The sequence below is a fragment of the Aythya fuligula genome, chromosome 3 (assembly GCF_009819795.1).
Source record: "Aythya fuligula isolate bAytFul2 chromosome 3, bAytFul2.pri, whole genome shotgun sequence".
NCBI lineage: Eukaryota > Metazoa > Chordata > Aves > Anseriformes > Anatidae > Aythya > Aythya fuligula.
Genome location: NC_045561.1, coordinates 115,462,371 through 115,479,824, shown reverse-complemented (window position 1 = coordinate 115,479,824; position 17,454 = coordinate 115,462,371). Strand labels below are relative to the sequence as shown.

The 17,454-nt window shown below is 43.3% G+C and overlaps 1 protein-coding gene across 1 annotated transcript in view; it reads left to right on the top strand.

Annotated features, from left to right (window-relative positions):
• Positions 1-17,454, top strand: part of PKHD1 (PKHD1 ciliary IPT domain containing fibrocystin/polyductin) — a 253,965-nt gene that overhangs the window by 58,023 nt on the left and 178,488 nt on the right. Inside the window, exon 34 of the mRNA XM_032185191.1 lies at positions 2,740-2,890. Coding sequence (XP_032041082.1) covers positions 2,740-2,890 — 151 coding nt within the window. The remainder of the gene's footprint in view (positions 1-2,739; positions 2,891-17,454) is intronic.

The window sequence follows — 17,454 nt, the reverse complement described above, 5'->3', positions numbered from 1 at the left end:
TATTGTTCTTCACTGTTTTTTGCCAAATTTAGTTGTACATGTCACAGAAACAGGTTTTAACACTCCTTCAGGTGCAGGAAATCCAATCAAATCGAAATCCAATCAATCAACTTTTTTAAACCTATTTTTCTGCATTTTTCCAACCTTTTTAAATTTAATTTTATTTATTTATTTATTTATTTTTGGTAATAAATTTTCCCCATATTATGTTCACTCTCACCTAGTGTTTAGAAATTGAAACTGGGGCTGTTAATGAATTTTCCATTTTTCCTGGTGAATGTGGGTCTCACTGAAAGAGAGCAGGAACAGAGAAGATGGGTGTATTTTAGATGAGTTTCCTAATCAGAAAAATCTGGGGAAAAGTAGAGGAAGAGAGAGTTTGAAGACATCCAAATGATCTACCTCAGGTCTTTTGAAATTGTTTTCTCAAATTTCATTTCAGATAAGATTTGATTTCGACGTAGCAATGGAATTTGCAGCAAAGTGAAAATTAGAATGATCAAACTATAAATTAACTATTTGGGGAATTCCTAGAACAATACACATTGATTGCTCTAAGTAATAATTATAACGAACAACAATAATAAGGATATGGGTATGAGTTCTGCACAAATGTTCAACAGTTTAGACATTCATCCCAGGATGGGGACAAAACTATTGAAATCATTGCTGACTTAAGAACAAACAAGAAAGATATTATGTGTAGTTATTAGCTTTAGAATGGTTTGAGTAAAGCTTCTACTAATATAGTCTCTCCTAAAGCCTGTACTTTATGCAATGCTTTTGTACTTTTGCATAATGGTAAATGCGTATTCCTCAGGAAAGGTGCAAATCTTACCATTCATGTTGCTGGTGCATGGATACATCCCCAAAATTTCCTTTTGCCAACCCCCCCTGTTTTGTTGTATTTTCTTTAAACATTACCATTTGTTACAGGCATCCAGCATCATGATTTCAGAAGTGGTTGCTCGAGAACAGGGGGGAATTGGCTCTTTGCCTACAAGCAAAACTTGTTAACCTTTTGTAAAAAGAAGTGATTGGAGATCCTCCCACTGACTTCAGTGGCTAGCGAGCTGGGCCCTGCATCGAGCCAACAACAAGCCCCTTCTCCCTTTAAAACTGTTGGTTGTTTAAAGATGCAGCTGTTTCTTGTAGCATGAAAAAGAAGTACTCTGCAGTCTTGAAAGATAGCCCAGTCCATTGAATTATTGTACAGGACAAGAGCAGTTCTCAAAGTGTCGCTATCAAAAGCGAGCGTAGTTCCCTACGGCTGGCTTTTGATTATTGATACAGCAGAGGGAAAGGTTCATTTAAATATAGAAATAAAAATTCACTGTTAAAAAGGTTCAGCTACTTGCAGAAGGCTTTTCATTTTTTATTTTTTTCCTGCTGATGTGGCTGCTTCCTTTAACAAGTTATCCTCCCACTGCCCTGACAAAGGCCACCAAAACAAACAGCCCACGACGGTACTGTCAGAGCAGCTCTTTGTTTGCACAGTGAGCTCTCACATCCAGCCTCGTCTAAAAACTTCAGGTTCATAAAATTGTCCTGATCACCAGGCTCATGAGAAAGCTCTGGGTGGTGGCTTTCCAGATGGGTTGATTTTGATGGAAATTAGGCTCCTAAATTTGGTTCTCCAGAAAACCCAGTGAGATGAGGCTTTTGGGACAATTAAGACCTCTGAAAATCCTGGTCCTACAGATCTGATGCCTTGTTTTGCTGAGTAAAACTCTTGATGACAAGGGTGTTGGGGCCCTGGCGCAGGCTGCCCCGAGGAGCTGTGAGTGCCCTGTCCCTGGCAGTGCCCAAGGCCAGGCTGGATGGGGCTGGGGGCAGCCTGGGCTGGGGGCTGGAACCAGGGGAAGGAATGTCAAGTGGCACCAGAGTATCCCAAAGTCTGTAGAAGTAAATTGGGAAGCTTTCCCCTCACTTTGAGGGATCGTGGATCCTATAGCTCCCCATAATAAAATGCTACCAAAGTCAGCAGCTGTCAGCAGCGAGACCCAGGAAAAATATCTCTTCCCCACCACCTTTTCTATTACTTTTCTCCCCTGTGCAAGGGGAGGCTTTAGAGCAAATGTCTGTTAGTATAACTGGCACATATATCGAATCTGCTTAGTCTGGGCTGTTAAGTAACTTTAATTAATTTACTAAGTTAATGTTCCAATGCTAGCAACAAAGCATCATTGCAATCAGCTGGGTAGCAGGAATTGGAACCCCTAAATGAGCTCATTTTTTCACAGTTGGAATTAGGGACCAGTTAGCCAGTTGTGTGGCTTTTCCAATTTCTCCACTTGCCCTAGGGGAGTTGCAAGTTATTCATTCCCTATTGCTAAGTGTGAGTAGGATGGGGAGGGGGAGATGTGAACAAACCCTACCCCACGTAGGAGTCCATCTTTGATCCTAGCACTGCTGATTCCCTCGCTGTTGTCTGCACGTATCTTCCTTGGTCCTCGGATGGCATTTGCTACTGTTTGCAATAGTTTGGGGAAGCAGCAAGGCATCACTGAGAGATATTTACTGCATGTATTTTATTGCGAGTGTGTGCAGATAAAGGGGGGAAAAAAAAACAAATAAACAATAAAAGAATGGAAACAAAATTACAGAAATTTGCAAAGTTTGACAAATGGTGGCCAGGAGTTGCCACAAGCTAATGGCTTGCAATGATTAATAAGAGTAAAAATAATTGCATTTCATTAAGATTGATGACACCCCATTTAACCTCCCTTCTCGTTTCAGCCCTAAAGTGGAAAGAGATGAAGTTCTCATCTATAATAGCTCCTGTAACATTACCATGGAAACTGAGGCAGAGATGGAGTGTGAGGGAGCTAATCAGCCAATTACCGCCAAGATTACTGAGATATGGAAAAACTGGGGCCAGAACACTCAGGTATAATCAAATCTTTTTTACAGACTGATTCAAACAGCTTAAAATTAAATTTGTAATATTGTGTACATTTAAAGGAGGCAAAACACACACACACACGCACACACAAAAACAATTTAGGCTTAGTAGTAGCAATATATAATATTAAATGGTTTCCAACTTTGAGCAGCAGTTCTAATGCTGCGCAGCTGAATTCATGGTTAACTATGGTTAATCATGTATTTTATGAGACATAAATGAGCTTAACCTTATTTTCTGGACAGCGGGCACCTTTTTTTAACACTTTCCTTTTTGTATATATAAATGCAAATTCTGTTGCAATGGGGTTATTTTCTGTTACTTGATCGGAAACCTCAGCCATGAGGTACGGCGTTTCAGCTCTCTGGCAGAGACTTAGCATTCGGCATTTGTGCAGCTCTGTTTCTGTTTGTTTTCTTCTCCTTTTTAGTATCCAAAATAGAATGGGACAATCTCTCTGCTAGGAAGACATCCACCAAGTGTGTATTACAAAAATCTGCGATTCTGAACTAACATAATTATACAGTTCAATATCTAGAAGCGTTAATTACAAACCTAAGCCATCCTTTTAGAGCTCTTGGGGTGTCACAGAGTTTTTGAGGGTGTCAAGTTCTATTTGTGACAAGGAATTCAGAGTGGTGGTATATTTGATAGATGTCAAATGTCCCTTTGCCATCATCCTTTCTTAAATGTGCAGCTCGTGAGAAGTTGGTGGAGTCCTACCAGTGCAAGTAGGAAGAGTTTCACTCCTGACTTATCAGAATTAATGCTGTTTTTTCTCTAGTAAACCAAATTATCATGCGGTCTTCTCAGTACTAGGAAACTGAAGTTCATTTGCTGAGAATTGATATTAAAGTTATCATGGTAATTTTTAACTGTCTGCAGTGAAAATTCGGTTGCTGTATCTACCACCCTACCCCAAAGCAGCTGCACTATCCTGTCCAAGTAATTTTGGTGTGTTTCCCACATCAGATTCTGAAGCTTTTAATAAGTCAAGAATCCCTGAATACTTGCCCTGCAAATCTTGTTTAGTGCAACTAAGCATCCTAAAACACCATTGCTTTCTTCATTCTGTTTAAGAAAACACAAACAAATTGCAAGTGTTTTAATGTTGCCCTTGGCCTATAAAGGCATATCACAGGTACCACAGGTAGCCTTTTCCCTCTTAGCATTGCCAGCCCTCGTGATGCCCTGGCTCCCCATATTCTGCAGGATGCAGGCTGACTCCTCTCCCCTGTGCTTGCTAGTCAGCATTGCTAGCTCTGCTACCTGAAATGTGCATAGCCATGGGGAAAACCAAGCCAAAAAATAAAATAAAAATTGCTAGTTATCAAGTGCAAGAGGCCAGCACGGGGCTGTGCTTAGGCCAGTATCAGATCAAATAGCAACAACTCCTTTCATTCAGGTTTTCCTTACCAAATGTGAAAAGGGCAGCTCGACTGCCATAGAACCCCAGCTGCAGCGTGGAGGAGTTATCACCAACTCTGTTGTGGGTCCTGTAGCCTCACTAATGAGAAAGTGACAGGTGGCCTTTTGGCTCAGGTGACAGCCAGAATAAGTTGTGAGGTTTGTCCCTGCTGTGCTTTTTCCACTCAGTGTGGGGAAAATCAGAGTCCTGAGTGTCCTGAGTGAGTGAAAGGAGAGCAGGACGAAACCAGTAGTGCCGTTTGATCTGGGATTTGCTGCTGCTTAATGAACCCAGCAGGCATTTGGAATCATTTTATCCCTCTTCCCAAAACTGGCCTGGTGAGCAGAGGTGGATGGGTGGGGAGTTCAGATAAATGGTTTCAATTTTGGTCCCTTTCTAGCTGACAGCATCCCGTGAAGATTTATGACCTGGTGCAGCATATGCATGCTTCACTGTAGAGGTTTAAATCATGTCATGTGAACTGGCCTTACCTTTCCAGTGGAAATAATGGTCCCCAGGTTCTGCACCAAGCAGTGCAATGCATTAATAGCACCACGTGCCTTAGGATAATGGTGCTATTAGCAGGCAGCACAACTCTGCATACAAGTAATGGGGCCGCATCTCTTTATAATAACATCTGGCACCTCTATTGCACTCTCACATAAGGGTCTCAAAGCACTCCAAAACCACAGATACTCTGCTCTGTGTTTTGTTTTCTGCTTATTCTTCTGCCAGCTGAAGGATGCCCAGGCAGGCTGACAAATGAGCGAAGCCTTAGCACAGCTGAGTTTTGTGGGAGGTTGGGAGCAGAGAAGTTGAGATGGTGATGGAGCAGTGTTAGCTCCAGAATGGCAGCAGAATGGAAAAAAGGCATCACAGAAAGGCTGACAGAGGCTTGTATTATCAAGAGCATGGAGGGAGCATTGATAAGAAAGGAGAACAAACTTGCTTTGGAGCAGAAATTTGATAAAAGTCAAAAGGTTTGTCCTGGGAGCTGGAGTCTAAGGGATACAAAGGTTAGGGAGAGGGTATTTTTCTTCATTCTTTATAAGACATCTATTAGGACCTGTCTGTAATTCTTAATATAATGAGGAAGAGAATAACATGATCAGTTGGGATTTGGCAGGTAGGCTGGAAATGAGATGAACACAAACCATGATGGGATGATGCTTTTAGCAGCCCTTCTGCCAATAGCTCACAGACAGCCCAGTGGCATTGAAGGGAAATCCATGCATTAGGAATCCTACTGCACAGCAAGTGCCAGAGACATGGCCATCAGCTCGATGCCTTCTTCAACCAGCAGGAGCCTTAAATGGCATTTTTCTCTTGCTTGACTCCACAGAACAGGATCCAAACAGTGACTGAATTAGCCCATTAATTCACCCTGGATCAGCTTTACTGAAAAATTGCATTAAACAGCCAAGTGTAACTCATCCAGGAGGCAGATCCTAGATCTGTTAGTTGGGTTTTGAATAATGACATGCAGCCAGACAGGCACATTCCTCCATTTCTTTGGCCACATCCAAAGCATATTATATACATTTCTGAGGTATTTCCTTGCCCTCTGTTTGAATTGCAAGTGCATGTGGAATCCGTGAACACCAAAGTCACCTGCAGAGATTAGCAAACACCACTTGTTCTTTCTCTGCAAGTTAATGAGGTGGTTGTTCTTTGAACTTCTTTAATTGTCTTGGATATAAAGAAGCTCCAAGTACTTGAGGATCATACCTACAAACTCTTTGTTAGGTGCTTTTTTTCTTTTTAATTTTATTTAACTTTTTTTTTTTTTTCCCCCCTGCATAAATGCATATAAAGATCTATTTTAATGAAAAGATCTTGGTTCTAGATACCTTAAATCTTGGATGACCTGCATGAAATAGGGAGGCTTAAGTCTGCAGAAAAGAGAGCTCTTCCACCTCTTATCACAACATAGCTTCACTCAAAAATTGGCCTGTTGCTCTCATCAAATTAGAATGCTGTTTTTTGAAAAAGCTGGGTGTCCTGTTCACCATGTGCATGCTGCTGCCTTGAGTCACTTCCATTTGATGGTCCAGTTGAACCCTTTGAAAATTTTGGGGCAGCATCCTCAGTCAAGAAAAAGAGATGTATTTTTATGGAAGTGAGGCAATATTTATCCCTTCTACTCTGACCTTCAAGCTATTGCTTGCATGGCTGCAGTCTGAGCTGGACTCAGGTTGGGATTCAGAGGAACCTCCACAATTTCTGGGAGTTTCAAGCTGCTGGTTGGAGACCTATGACTTAGCAGATTTTATCAGACTTGGGTTCACCAGCTTGGCCTTTTCCTGGGGCCTGCTCCGAGTTTGAATAACCCCCAAAGAACAACTTCTGTGGCTTTCTTTAGAAACTGATTCTGGCCCTTGCTTTGCTTTGTGTTTGAAGTACTTGCGACCATATGACTTAAGTAGGTCATGCGAAGTAAACAGCAGGCCTCTGCCCCACTGTTGTATTTGGCATCATTAGTGTTTGCAGCTTGCTCCATTGTTAACTTGGGAAGAGTTGTACAATTATATTTATATCTGTATGTAATGCAATTTAGCCTACCGAAAGGAGAAGCAAAAAAAAAGGAAAAAATTCCACCACTGATTGTATATCCCACAGGACTTAATTAGTTCACAGCTTCATGATACACTGGATAATGGAAAGATATGAATTAAATAATACAAGGGAAAAGAAAAGTAGTTCTAATGCTCACTCAGTACCTGTCCACTTCCACCTTGGCTGCATAATGAGACGTCAGCTACCATGACACTGATGAGACATGCAAAACATGCTGATACCACGTGTAAAGGATGCTCAGGGGAAGGTTTGACCAGGCTTGGATGTCTCCAAACCCATTATGCTTAGTGAGCTTTCAAATGATTATTCCGGATCACTGGACCAGACCTAATCATCGTGCCAGCATGCTGTTTGAGCAGAGTTTCCCTGCGCTGACTCCCCCTTCCTCTCCTGGCCCAGATGGGTGATGCAATGCTCGTTGGAGGGCAGGTGCCATGTGTGTTAAGTCGCAGAGAAACTGAACTGGCATGCTAGTGAATCCTCTCCAACCCAACCCTCGAGGGGTCCCTATTAAGAAATAGAAGGCTACTAAAAAATTACTTGCTAGATAAAAATGCCACCCTGGATTATGGCTCTGCCTGGCTGTGCTGTGCTGACGTTAGTTTGGTTTTCAGCAGGGCATGGAGGGAAGGTCTTGAGATTTAAGAAGTAGCTTAGAGTGTCGAGGAACTGTGAATTCTTTCCTCGGTGATTGGTAGTGGGATGACCATTTTGTTTGCTTTTCAGAATTAAAAAGAAAAAAACACAACAAACAAGCAAAGTCTGCATCTGAGAACTGCATGGTCAATTAAGATACACTTACTGTTCAAATTTTTAACGTAGCCAGGATCAGCTTTACAAATCCCATGTATTCCTCTGTATATCTGAGAATCTTTCCTTCCTTTTTTTTTTTTTTTTTTTTTTTTTCTTTTCCTCCACTTATTTTCCTCATTAACTCTCTCTGGGTGCCATATTATTTTTGAGGTGAGGCTGGAGATGAGATAATTTTGTCTGTTGGAGATATTTGTTTCTTTATATAGGTGGCAGTTCCTAGGCAGCATCCCAGGGAGCAGATAAGGCTCTCTGGCAGCACAGAGCATGCCAGCCATAAAGGGCTGTTACTTTATTTTTCACAGCAGTGCTGTGCTGAATCTCCTGACCATATTGTATATCTGTGAGGGTAACAAGAGATGGGAGGTGACTCTCCTGCAGGTCCAGCAGGCTCCTTGTGCTCAGCATGGTAGATGTGTGATGCTCTTTCACTCTCGTTTTTAGTACCATCCTCGTGTTGTATGGACATTTCATGGGTGAGCTTTGAGGACAGAAGGTTCATAGTTGGTTGCCCCTGCTTGTAGACAGGTGTGGGCTTCCAGTTTATGGTCAGATATGTTTATTTGTATCTTCTGGTTTAAAATATATAAATAAATCCAGGAACTTCAGCAGGGCACCAGTGCCTAAAGGTGAAGATGGGGGTGTCACCTCTCAAGCTTCATCCTTTGTCTTCAGAAATGGTACAGCCCTAACATGTTCCCATTGCTATGCTCTGTCTCTTCAGTGTCCTTTGGCTGCCCATCTCCATCTGTCCTTTTTTTTTTTTCTGGAGCACCAAATGGTGCCAGAAAGGAAAACGATCCTCTCTCTGCCTTCTCCAGTGCTTTCCTGTGAGGAAAACCACTCACCAATTTGAGGCTGGTTAAGCAGGGTATGAGTGAAATGTGCCACCTATGAGGATGGAGGCATCCTGGTTTGAACAGAAGCCTGTGAGTGAGCCCTGGCACTGTTTGCTCACAGAGCTGTGCCCATCAGTTCTGTGCTTCCTTGCCCTTAGTGCAAAGCCATGCCACCTGCACTGTCATGGTATCATAGGGCAGAATGATAGAGGGCGCTTTATCTTCATTTGCCCATACTGATTGTATCTCACAGAGGCAAGGGGAACAGTTGGCTTTACCTACAGGTTATCAGGGAGGATTTTTCCTACCAGTGCCTGGTTCCCTGAGCTTTGAACAGGGCTCCTGGGTGCTTTGGCAGTGCAAATACCCTGCCATAACAATGCCACAAGGGATGGGGAGCCAGGAGAAGGACTAGATGAAACTTTTCCAAAATATCAGGTGTGTATTATTATTATTTAATATAAATACACATTTTTAACAACCCAGCAAGCTCCTTCCCCCTTGCATCATTATGTTCTCTGTTGCTTAACCTCCTGTCTTCATCATGGTTATTTTCAGAGGCGGGGGCAGGAACATGCAAAACCAACTTATATTTGCAAGCCTCACAGAAAGGAAGTAGGGGAGTCCATAACAAATTAATAAAAATAAAAGCACAAAGCCAGTCTTGGGATGCGGATGCTATCAGAGCAGAGAGAGGGACCATCTGCAAGGTTGTTAAGATGTAGAGAACCAAGATGGCCTCCACAGTAACCACAGGCAATGTGAAGAGATAAATGGTTGACCCGAGCCCGTGTCAGGCTAGGATTGATGCCACTATCAGCCCTAGTGCCTTTGCAATGATTTTTTAAAAAATCTCTGATAGAGTGTGTTATCTAGTTACTGGCATGAGGGCAATTGCCTGGAGGCAGCAAGGAGGAGGAGGGGGGGAGGACAAGGGAGAGGAGGAGAGAAAGAGAAAGGGGAAAGAAAAAAAAAAAGGTCATTCCGGGAGGACAATCTCTGCTGGACTAAATGAGAAAATAAGGGCCTTGCTCTGGAAGGGGGAGGTAAATAAATAAATAATAATAATAATAATAAAAAAGTGGCTGCTAGGTGTGCGAGAAAAGGATAAGCGAAATTGCTTCTCCTTCTTTCTCTTTCCTTTCCTGCTTTTTTTTTTTTTTTTTTTTTTTCCCTTTTCCTTTTAATGGGATCGGCCTTGGGCTGCAATAGGAAAATTTAGGAGATCTGCTTGTAGTGTGTTTTTTTTTTTTTTTTTTTTGCTTTTGCTTTAACTTTTTGCTTCCTGATCTGAGGTTTAACTCTTTCCTTTTCTGCTGCCACCTCAAAAAATCAAGGGCTGAACTATATGTATTTCTTTCTCTTCTTTTTCCCCCATTTTTGAATAGCTTTTTTTTTTTTTTTTTTCTTTCCCCCATCCCACCATCTTTCTAGTGTATGAGAAGACATCATTTCCTAAATTGCATGTGCTTTTGCAGGGAGCCCTCTTCTTCCCATCCCTCTAACAGTGTAGCACTGGAGGCCCGTTGGACGTTCCCCCTGTGATGGGATGCTACCACCCCATAACCCACAGCACACCGATGTCTTTCCACTCCTTTTCAGTGTGAAATTAGAATGAAGTGGGAGAACCATTTTCCTTCTTCCCATCCATTTATTCCTGCTCCCCAACCTGAAAAAAAACACAGATTCAGAGTGAAAAGTATCGTTTTGGAGGCACTGCTGTGGGGGACAGAAAGCAAGGTTTCCCCTTCCTCACCCAGAGAAGGCCTGAGTTAAGGTCGGGAGGGTGTGAGGAAGCCTTCCTGAGGGACTCTGGGCAAATTTTCTTTGTGCTTGCTCCCAGGCTCTTACACATTCTTGCTGCCACTTTCCTGTTTAATTATGACAGCCTCTAATTGACTCCTTTGGCATTTTGGCAGGTTTGAAGCAGGTGGATGGCCTGTGGTAGAAGCGTGGCCCTGGTTCCCCATTTGTGGAACTTGCTCTTGATTTGGGGGAAAGGGTTGGAGGTATTTAATGGCTGGGTCCATGCTGGGGTGCACAGCTTTGGGCTCTGGATGAACCAAAAGGGAAGCTTTTTCATCTCCCCATTGGGAATTTGATTGGAAGGGCAGAGCTCCTTGGAGACACACATGGCCTGGACTTGTTCTTCTCCCAGGTTGGAGTGTGATTTAATGTACGAGAGGGTCTTGTCCCTCCTTAGGTGTGATTTGGGTTGAAGATGCCTTCAGGCAGCTCTTGCGTCCCAGACAAAATCCTCTGTGTCACCATCTGACTTTGTGTCCTCTTCCCAGTCCCAAATAGAGCAATCCAGTGGACCTAATACTGCACGAAGGAGTTTTCTGAGAAGCATGGTCCTACACTTGATGTTTCTGGGGCCAGTTTTGGTGCCCAGTAAGGAGCTGGGCAGTGTTTACCCCGTTTTGAAAGCTGGGAGATTTTAGTAGTGTGAACGTTGTGGGGGAAGGGCCCTGGCCACAGCTGGACCATGGAAAGAGATGCTATCTTTATACTGGTCAAGCATAAAGATTTGAGACTGGATTTGACCGTGGCAATGGAGACAACTCCTGGCCTGAAGTACTGAAATGCCAGATCTGGGGAAGGAGCATGTTTTCTTTTAGCCTTAAACAAAAATCATAGATCATTTTACTTTATGTATTTATTTGATTGATTGATTGATTGATTGATTGATTTTTGGTGCTTCATTTTAGGCACCTAAGGGTGCTGCACTGAGGCCCTGATTGACGTGCATTCCTAGTACCAAACTTGCCCCTCGATGCTCTGGTTCCCTCACGGACATTAAAACTGATTGGATTTAATCTTGCAGAATACGGAGCCTATATGTGACTGTCAGCACGTGCGAGGTGCTGTGGTGGCTCCATCTTGCTGCAAGTCTTTTCTCTTGACTGCTGGGCTGTTCCCAGGCATTTATTCAGAACAAAAGGTTGCTGTGCATATATAAAGCTGTTGAGCTTTCTGGGTCCCATTTGGATAAACACGTGGACCAGCAACTCAGGTGGTCTGGTTGTGAATAGACATGGGTTCTAGAAGGCCAGGATCTCCTTCCCTTTTAATCTCTACAATATTTTCTGCTAGGTTGTACTCTAGACATGTATTACCTATGTCATGTATGACACTCAATGTGAGGTGGATGCTGGCTTAAAAGGCATCACTTCTACAGGTATGTAGCTCTGAGGAGCTGAGCTTGGTACCTGGCCATGTCTTGAGCCATAAGATCAGGCTTCCCACCCAATCTGCAAGAAAAAAAGAAAATTTGGAGTCTGTGTGTGGTGTGGAGACACAGTTGGGTTTTGCATCTTTTAGGGGGGGGAAAAAAAAAGTGGTAATATCCTCAGGATAACAAAGACCTGGAAAGCTTCTAGCAAGCTACTGGTAGTGATGGAAACATAATCATCCTGTATCACTTCTTCTGTGTGAAGACTTTAGAGTAAGGAGTAGAATAAGAATAAGTAGTACATATATTTTTATTTTTTTTTATTATTTTTTTTTCTTCTTTTTTTCCTTCCTTGTCTTGTAACTGCTGGTGTTATGGCAAAGTCTTTCCCCACTCTAAACAACATGAAAGAGGTGCACAGTTGGAGGCTGAATGAATTCCTGTACTATTTCAGTTCAGAAACACTTATTAAAACAGAATAAATTTTAAAAAATGTTGCAGCAGAAGGAAAAACCAGCATGCTCAAGCACTCTGCCACAGTTTATCTAAGAGCCTTCATTTTGTCTTTAACAAAGGGGTTAATTTTATGTGATTGCCAGTAAAAATAGGCTGTTTTCACGATGAGTTGGGCAATGGACTGAGTTAACAACCCCTTGGAAGTGCCAGGTGTGTTTCCCTGATTGGCAGCTCCGTAGGTGGAAACCCCTCGTTCCCAGTCCGTCCTTGGGAATGGCTGCAGAGCAAAGGACTTCATTAAGGGATCGTAAGGCTGCCTCGTAAAAACTAGCAAACAATTACCATCCTGATGGGAAGGAGAGGAGGGGACCAAGAGCTCTGCAGGCCCCGTGAAGAAAAGCAGACGTCCCAGGGCAGGGAGGCATCAGGTGAGGCAGACGCTATAAACACTTTTCAGCAAATGCTGCGTCTCCTCAATAAAGAGGCAGTTAGCCTGTCTACGGCATTAACAAAATATTCCCAGTTAACTTCATGGGTGGTGCAGGGCTGGGAGCTGTTAGCTCATATTCAGTTAAATTTCAAATGTCAGAGCTCGTTAGCAGTGATTTTAGCCAAAGACAGTTTGTGAGGAGCTCAGTAAATTTGACTTCCTCGGATAAAATTGAGGCAAGAGATTGCTGCTTTGCTTATTGATTTATTTTCCTGCTTTCACACATCTTCTTTGGGTCTGGGATTCAGGCTCAGCTTTATTCACTTAGGGATTGTGGTTCTGACTTTCACACACACTCTTGTTCTTTCATTGTCACTTTAATTCTCATTTATTTGCCTTTTTCCTCCTGCCTTAACCTGTGTCTGGTGGGTGGGAAACGTAGATTTTGCTTTTGGTGTTGAGGACAGGTTTTCTCAGAGCTCACCAGCAGGCATGTGTGTGCATGGACATCATAAATGGGTTTAGACGTTCAGGCTGACCTATGCAAAACTGACTAAACAGATGCAAAACAGCTGGCAGGGGGCAATTCTCTATCAACTGTGGAGATGGCTCACCCAAGGTCTGTTTTTCTTTGTTTTCCTGATCTTGGGACTTAGCTTCTTATTGTCTTGAATCTATCTATGCCTAATGAACTGGGGCAAAGTTTCAAAGCTGAGATGGCTCAGGAAATGTGGCAGAAAGTGAGATTTCCCGTGCAGGAAGGACAGCACTCAGTGGTTACCAGCATGGCCATGAGTTTGTTGGTGTTCATTTTCACCTCTGGGAGATGCAGACACCGCAACATGAAAATTTGGACAAGTTCCTCCAAGTGGTGATAGTTAGCAGTGGGCAGGGTTTTGGGGTTTACACCAAGGCACTTCCAACCCCTGTATGTACACAGTCATTCAGGTATGTACCTTAATATGATGCCCAACTCTTCCTGAAGTCAAGTCTGCCTTTGGAAAATGCTAACAGGCAACATCTGCATCCTTAAGCACTTGAATGCATTGGGACTTGGATGTGCCAGCAAAGCTCCTTGGGACCCTAGATTTTATATCCTGCCAAGTTATTAACAGGCAGACAAACGTGTGTGGGAGGGCAGATAGTGAAAGGCACAGCACATTGCAGGGGATCTGTGCTCCCAACAAAGATGAGCTGTTACAGCCCCGAAAAACAAAGGGATGGCTTTGTAGCCCAGACAGCAGCAGTTTGTACTTTGAACTCAAAGGGCTCTCAGTTAGCCATGTGGCGTGTTGGTCGAGGGATTCTCTCTCACGCTACTCTCTCATCTTGTTATCTGATTAAAGTGAAGTTTGGGCTGAAATCTCTTGAAATGACAAGAGTGGCTAATGTCCCGTAGCGTGTGTGATGCTGCTCTTCAGCTGGGGCGTGGTTGCTCATGGCACAGCCATGCAGTGCAAAATTTCCTAAATGAACTTCAGCTGGTTTCAGGCTTCTGGAGCTGTCTGTGCCCCTGCTGAAATTGCCTATCGTGTGTCACTGGCAGCTCAAACCACTGGGAAAAAAAAAAAAAAGATAGCAGCACTGTTCCATTGAGAATCAGTTTTAATTTTAACTACATGCGTATTTCTGTTCTAGATATGTCCTTGTTTGGAAGTTGTCTTGCATCAGGAATGATCTCTGATGTTTGTACAGCTCCTTGCACATAAGGACTTACTGAAATTAAATAGACACCTTAGTCTTCAGGGAAATAGGAGGGGCGTGCCCAGTCTTCTAAACGATGCTTAACATCCAGATTTCCATTAGGAACTGGAAAATTCAGCTTGCAGTGATGGTGCAAAGGTAGCCTTTGCTAAGGAGTGCCATCTCACCAGCCATCATAACCCAGTGTTCCCCTACTGCTTGTGTGACCTTTTCTGTAAGAGTCCCATCTTCACCTTTTTACCTTTCTGGCAGATAAGTGTTTTTGATGATGACAATAAAGATACCGCAAAGCACTTTTATTCTTGGTTGCCCCATCTGGGCTGCGTGTTTGATCCGAACGGCCGGCGTTCCAGTCAGATTGCACTATCAGATGGAGCTGGCTCTATTTCCTGCATTATTCTTCCTGGCTGTACCACATTATGCAATTATGTTTGCATTTAAACCTGAGCACTTACCTGTAATGATGCTGTAGTTCAGTACATGATACATTACAGCACTAGATAATGCATACAGATAGGCTAAGAAAGCATGTTGTTGATGTGCTAAAACTAAACAGGACATCGCATTTGAAAGCGGACTCTGAAAGCTCGCAGATTAGGATGAGTCGCTTAAAAAGCTCGCATTACTGAAATAACAGCCATGCATGGTGAAAGCTTCTCCCTGCTGGGCAGGTACAGGACTGAAAGGGCAGCGCAAGGCTTTGGTCTCCATCTCAGGAGTCTGGCTGGTGTCACCCACTTCTGCAGGAGCAGGGAGGTCTCACGGGCTGCTGGGAGTGCCAAATCCTGCGCCCCTATAGCACAGAGTAAGTGAGGGGCTTGGAGGACAGGCTGCACGTCCCAGCCCCACGTCCCTGGGCTTGGGGAGCTCTCCCAGGAGCAGCCCCCAGCCCCTCTCGGGGCAGCCTGTGCCAGGGCTCCGGCACCCGCCCAGCCCAGCAGTGCTGCCTGAGGGGCAGGGGAAGCCGCTGGGGCTCTATGCACACTGGAGTAAAGAAGCAAATTCCAGAAAAACAACTTTTAATATTCCTGGTCTGCATCAGATCCTAGCCTGGGATGGAGTATAGCCTGAAGCCATTTCCTCATGCCCATCCATGTTTTCCCTCTCAAATTTGGAATTTACTTTAAAAATACATTTTAGACAGGTGAAAATGATCTGGCAAAACATTTTGATGAAGCTGCTGCAGTGATTCAGCAGAACCCAGGCATGCTGCAATCAGAGATGTATTTGCCTCATGGGATAATGAAGCAATGTAATCCTGCTCTGCAAGGTATTGGCGAGTACATCAGCTTTCCCTTCATATAAAGAGGGATTACAACCAATAATTTTCCTAGCAGGTTGCTTTCCACCATATTTGGGTGGGGGGCTATAGACTGAAGGTGCTAAAGTTGGGCAGAGTGTCATCTTAATTGTTTCAGAGAGGGTATGTAAGTGATAAAAGAAGGGCAGCACATGCTAAGTTTTAGCCTTCAAGCAGTAAAGTTATTTTCAGTCTTGGCCTGGTAAATCACTGCAAAGCCCTTGTAAACCAGGCTTGTAAACCAGGCTTGGAGCAGTGATGGGATGTGTACTCCTTCTAGGAGCTGCGTGAGAGTTAGGGACTGGATACCAGCCCAGTCCTTTGACCTCTACCCCCTGATCACTAAAAAACCCATCATCAGACCTTCAATGGCACTACTGGTGCAAATTAGACTTGTATCCCCTCATTTGCAGTAGAGCTCACTCAGAAATCCTTCTTGCTGACATGCAGGCACATAATTTGATTTCTTTTCCTGCAGGTGGTTAGAAGATGCTTAAGCTAATCTCTTTATTTGCAATGTTTGCTCTCAGATTAGTTAAAGTAACTCATTGTTGTTCAGTTGTGAGACAATATTTGCACAGTGCGTGCTGCAAAGTCCAGCACAGTCACCAGGCGTGGTTATTCTGCTTGTGTAAACAACTGCATGTTACAATTTGCTTGTTACCATCAAACTGCCATTTATAATTTGTCTTGGAAGCCTTCAGTCTTTGAGAAATCACTGTTTCAGAGAGATGTGTAAATTATGTGTGCCCTTGAACTGTGTTTTGGAAAGGGAAGACCAGTCTTCTTGTACCTGAACGGGAAGATTGCATTGAATTCCCCAATGTATTTCCATGCACAGGGTTTTCAAGCAAGTTGGGCTTGTGATTACATTATGCTGGGATAGTTTCCACTGAAATAAACTGTCTCTGAATATCAGGCCATAAATGAACATTACGAAGGTTCTTGTGAATTAGCAATGAGTTATTGTAGAGAAAGATTGCCTATTGCTCTCTGTGATGTGTTAAACTAAGCTGCTAAAAAGTACTATTGCAGGTTTTTTTTTTTTTTTTTTTTTTTTTTTTTTTTTTTTTAATCAAATGGGAATTTCACCGTTCATTCCAGCAGAGACAATGTTTTCCATCAGTTTAGCATCTTGCTAGGTGCATAGGAGAGTCTAATGTGTGCCTCTGTTCTGCTTCTCCAATTCAGTGACTTCCAAAATATTTCCTAGTATGAACCTCTTTGCCTCTTGAGTTTGCCATCCAGGCGTGGGCATTCCCCACCTCTTTTTGTGAATCTCAGTGTTTTTCTGAGACACTGGGGCACCAGCTGCTGCTCCTGCACTGACCTTTTTGTCCCTTGCCCTTGAAATGCAGCTTGGGTGTTTTTTTCTTTGCCAGCAACCATGGGCAGATTTTGCCACAGCAAGAAAAAGCTATCATGTGCTAAAAGATATTTCCTTAGATTCCAGTGTTTTCCTTTATCTTTAAATTAAGATTTCTGGTTCTAGGATCAACCTCCCAACATAACCTTCAAAAAACCCCAGGAGAGCTGAGAACAACACTTTGGGACTCACGTGAGTGTGGTAAATAGATGTGGGCCTTCCCACGAGTCTCATGGTTTGTTTAATTACGGAGTGGTTTAATGCTGCTCATATTCCCCTGATGCTTGGTATTTTACCTTGGATTCAGGTGAGCTTTCTTGCCTGGGTATAGGCAGCTGAAACATACTGTATCTGGGACATGCAGCCCCCCCCTCCAACAGCGATGTCTTTTCAGTGCCCTCCCTATGAAAGCACCATTCGATCAAACTAATATTCCGTGTCCTTAATTAAATACCTCTGGTGCAAAGAGCCTTACCTTCTGTGC